Genomic DNA, 4,812 nt, shown 5'->3' with positions numbered 1-4,812 from the left:
AATGTCATAGATTCAATCAATATAATTTTGTGTAGATTTTTGTATCAACTTTTTTTCTATTTGTCTTCCTTTTATCCTTTTAATGCATTTTATCCTAGGTTTTCTAATAGCATGTGTCAATTTCTAGTCAAGAGATCTTGAAGATTGTAAGACATAGTAGTCAAAAGAACTCTATGCATCACGAAGTTTATGAAGACTTTTGTGGTACGAAAGATGTGGACAGCTTAAACATCACACACTAAGGCTTGATTCCTAAGCTAAAAATATTAAATACTCAAAATTAACTTAATTTTTCCAGACTTAAATCTTTCTTTTAGTATGTAATGATACTAATGTTAACATTGTTCTTAATGTGAAGTCCAATCCTAAATTTATTTTTTGTTAAATTATTTTCACTCATGAATGTGTAACATAAACAATTTTAAAAACTCCTATGAGAGTCGTGAAAGCGAACTCCTTGGGGAGGAAATAAAGAAAAAAATCAGTTTAGACTTAAACAAATCTCCTTACAAGTGCATCGAGATGCAGTGTGAAGTACCAGACTACATGTTGGTACTCACCTTCACTAATATTTCTGCCTATATACACACGATATGTCCCTTTCTAAGCAGGCTGCTAATGCCCTGTAGAACAATGCGCTCTAGGGATAATTAAGCACAATACTTTTTCCATAAACCATTACAGACATGGAGACAAGATGAAACAATAAAGCTCCATTGTTAACTAAAGAATATGAAACTACCATTACAATTTGAAGCCCACATCATGATAGAAAAATGACGTTCCAGCAGGAGCAAACATTCACCAGGGTGACATGCTTCCTTCACTTCTCTCCACCTCCTCCCGACCTAAATTGCCTATCGTTCCCATGCCCGACATGAGTAGCAGGAGGACACCTGTGGGTGAACACTGACCGGGCATTAATAGCTTCCTCGGTCGACGAGCTATATAAGCAAACAATCCCCGAGCTTAATTACCGGTGGACATTACTACTCCTCTGCTCTTGGTCCTTTTTGTATTGCTCTCAACCTCTCCACATACAAACAATGTGGATTTTTAATGCTTTCGTATGACTGAAGATGACCACCAAATGATAAAATTACATTTTATCCCGTAGCCACATTGGACGCTCGCTAGCTCGGCATTAAGATCTAGAAAAAATTCTTTGGCCGGGAGCAAGAATTGCAAGAGGATCGTACCTCTCCTTTCTCCTCTTAAATCTATCCCACGCTGTGCTACCAAAATGTTTCTTCCACTCTCCATCCGTCTTACAATGAGGAAGATATTGCTTGGTTTCCATTCCGCTCGTTTCACATATTCTGAGGATGTCGTCGTTCTCTTCCAAGAGACTCTCCACAGAAGGGCCCCCGTGTCGACTAGAGCGTAGAAGACCCACCAGATAGAACACCTCCTCATTCGGTACAACCGTTGACATCCTTGAATCCCACCTGCATAATCATCACATAAGCAAAACAAAACTATAAGGCACTTGAACCATGCAAAACCATCACATAAGCAACACAAAACCACAAGACACTTGAACCTTGCAAAACCATCACATAAGCAAAAGAATGAGGTACTTGAGTTTTGCTTAAACAAGAACTTCGTTATCTAAAGGAAAGAAGATGCTTACTTGTTTTTGAGAAGTGGGTATATAAGGAGAGGCCCTCCAATGCCATATGCAAGGACCTCTTTAAGCACCTTGTCGTTGAACTCTACAATTTTGGACTTGGGTACGAACAGATTTAACCAGGGGTGAGGTGCATCCCATGCTCCACTAGCTCTAGCGGCTATCTCTTCATGGTAAACGCGGTTAAGGAACTCCATGTATGTTACATCAATGCTAAAGCTCAATCCTTTGATGAAATTCAGTGAAGCCAACTTTCTCTCTGTTTGCTGAGAAAAACAAAAATCTGACTAAGCCAAGGTCGGAGCTTCTCTAGTAAGGAAAAGAAATGAGAAAACTTGTAGCCTATTATCTATTCAACTTTATGATTCTCGATCGACATTTTAGACCACGTTCGATGATCTATTATCTAAAAGAGGAGACTAGATTATATTCAAGAATCCATCATTCGAAAGAAGAGAATGATTGAATCATTTGGATCATGTGTTTAATAATCTCTTATTCTAAAGAAGATAATGACGAATCATTTGAACTGCATTCAATGATTTTATTTTATTTTAATAGATGAATTACCTAGATTGAACTTAATGATCTATCACCTACGAAAAAATATATAACAAAGAATCATTTGAATGTGAAAACAACAGAATCTGACTAAACCAGGATTGGAGATTCTCTAGTAAGAAAAAGAAATGAGAAAACTTGCAATATATTAGGTTAAACTTTATGCTTTTCAATTTTACATTTTAGACCATGTTGAATGATCCATTATCTAAAAGAGGATAGGAGATTATATTAAGAATCCATCATTCAAAAGAAGCAGAAGAATAGAACCTCTTACCTTGTTTAGAGAAGCCATGCTGTGCGTCGGATAGTGGTAGATGGCGATTTCGATGAAATAGAGAAGTGGGCCTGCAGAGGCAGGTATGAGGGAGGAGTCGAAGGTGACGTCGGGTGATAAGGGTATGGAAGGCCAGCCGTTGACGCGATCGTTGCTGTTGACCACGACGAATCCTTCCATGTAGTCAAAAGTGGTGTGGTCGGGCGAAGAGATGATGAGCTCCTGGTCGCGCCTGAACTCCTCGAACTCTGAGTAGACGAGCCTCATCCACCTCGCCTGCATTGCATTTTGTTTCTAATGTCAGAAAAGCCTGTGTCTACAACTACACGCATGATTTACATTTGGCAATTTAATCAATTTCTTAATTAAGACCCGACTTTTAACGAGCCCGGGACGACTCCCCTCGAATCTTAGGTTGCCTCGGTTTGAATGCGATGGCAGGGCTGAATTTTGACCACTGAATCTAGAAAGATTTTCTCCCTGACATTAACAATGAAAGTTAAACCTCCATTTGTTCTTTGCTACCAACACTTTCTTCCCCGTCCTCTCGAGCTCAGAGTCCCTCGCCATGATTCTCCAATATAGCTGATGTAGACCGCAATCTTACTAGTAAAACGGAAACTCATATTTAAAGCTTCGAATTGGACTACGGAATTGTATTTTCGAAGTGGGAAAATATTCCGTGAGATTTCTAGTTTTGTCTAGGCCATATCTATTCTGCTAGCCATATAAAATAATATACATCTCCCAGTTCTAGAAATAACGATGAGGCAATCCAACGTCACAAGACAGTCCCTGCGCCTGGAAATAAGATTCGATTTGCAAATCTTGCGCAGAGTTTTCCATGACGTCGACATCGACAGAATTCCCACTGTTTCTTAACCCCAAAAGCTCACTTTTACCCAAAACAATAAAATTTAAAAAACAATGTAGACGAGCTTTTCAAACAACAGCGGATGTATGTATGTCGCCATGAATTTGATTACGTACCTTTTCGGGAGCGCGTTGAAGAACAATCCTCGCTTTGGTTATTATCCCGAATTGACCAAGTCCGCCCAGTACTCCGTAAAATAGCTCCTCGTGCCGTTGCGCAGAACATGTCATGACTTCTCCCTTCCCTGAAATTACATTACACCAACAGAAGAAAATATGAAATTCACGTCCAATTCGAAATTATTGTGTTGTTTCCAAAGATTACAAAAGTCGTTTGTTCATGATTCAGACTAGAATGAATGAATTACAATAATATTAGAGGTCAGATAGATATATCCAAACACTTCCAGAAACATATCATGTAAATTTACATTATCAATAGGCATAAACCTATTCAAATAAGAGGAATCACAATCACAAATACAGACGGCATCATTGTAGAAATCTTTAAAAGATTAATGAAAATTTGTTGTGAGCAAGTAAAAAGTGAGTTAATTTATACCTGTGACTACTTCAAGCTGTAAAACGTTGCTAATTTGGGGTCCAAAACGGAAGCTTTGGCCACTAATACCAGCACTGGAAAGGGTTCCCCCAATAGACAGAAACAAGTAATCAGTCCATGAACGAGGAGAAAGCCCAAGTTTGAGAGACGCCCTGAGAACATCAATCCACAATGCTCCGGCTTCAACATCGGCATAGGGAAAAGCTCCCTCTTCTCGAATAGAAATGCCTTTCATGGCGGACATATCCAGGACTATTCCATTGAGGGCCTGAGCTTGTCCATAGGTGGAATGCCCATTTCCTCTGGCTGCCACTGTCAGATGACCAGATAATGCCGCTTTTCTAACAACTCTCACTATGTCATCCACTGATGCGGGATACACAACTGAAGCAGGCTTCTCGTTGTACACGCCGCCAAAGTCACGAGCTACTCTCTTTTTCTCATGCATGGAAACCGTTTCAGTCATCTTACAAGGCTGCCCGGATAGAGAATCACAGTCTGCCTTACAAAGACCTGATGACCACGGAATATAATCCCTCACTTTACTGTTTGCGAGCATTCTGTCCATGAAAGCTACCACCAAAACCAGCAATCTGGTGACTAAACAACCCATTACCTTGGCCTCTTAAGTAGGAAGCACTTGTCTGACTACAGTTGGAAATAAAAACAATTCAAACAATTCAAACTTAATGCCGCCCAGCAGAATTACCACAGTCCCCAACTTAGATGCTGTGGAAAATATATTTATAACTAAGGCTAGGTTTATAAGTACTGATGTAAAGCAGCAGCGCACCCCTATAAGTAGCCACTCGGTACATTGAAACTCTAAATCAAACAATAAAGAATTTTATATAAAATAGAAAGGAATAATCTTAAACCTATCGAGCAAACGGCCTATATTCTCCCAGA

The 4,812-nt window shown here is 39.5% G+C and overlaps 1 protein-coding gene across 1 annotated transcript; it reads right to left on the bottom strand.

The window, feature by feature from the left end:
- Nucleotides 1-1,144: 1,144 nt before the first annotated feature.
- LOC149531867 (cytokinin dehydrogenase 11-like) lies at nt 1,145-4,516 on the bottom strand. The gene is made up of 5 exons (XM_089809611.1): nt 3,904-4,516; nt 3,459-3,586; nt 2,469-2,744; nt 1,634-1,896; nt 1,145-1,448 (listed from the first exon to the last, which is right to left on the bottom strand). Exons 1-5 carry the CDS (start codon nt 4,514-4,516, stop codon nt 1,145-1,147), a joined length of 1,584 nt encoding a protein of 527 aa, XP_089665737.1.
- Between the last annotated feature and the right edge of the window lie 296 nt (nt 4,517-4,812).

Source organism: Cupressus sempervirens, chromosome 11 (assembly GCF_028749045.1).
Source record: "Cupressus sempervirens isolate cs-2001-9-10 chromosome 11, ASM2874904v1, whole genome shotgun sequence".
Lineage (NCBI taxonomy): Eukaryota > Viridiplantae > Streptophyta > Pinopsida > Cupressales > Cupressaceae > Cupressus > Cupressus sempervirens.
This window is presented reverse-complemented; position numbering and strand designations above follow the sequence as displayed.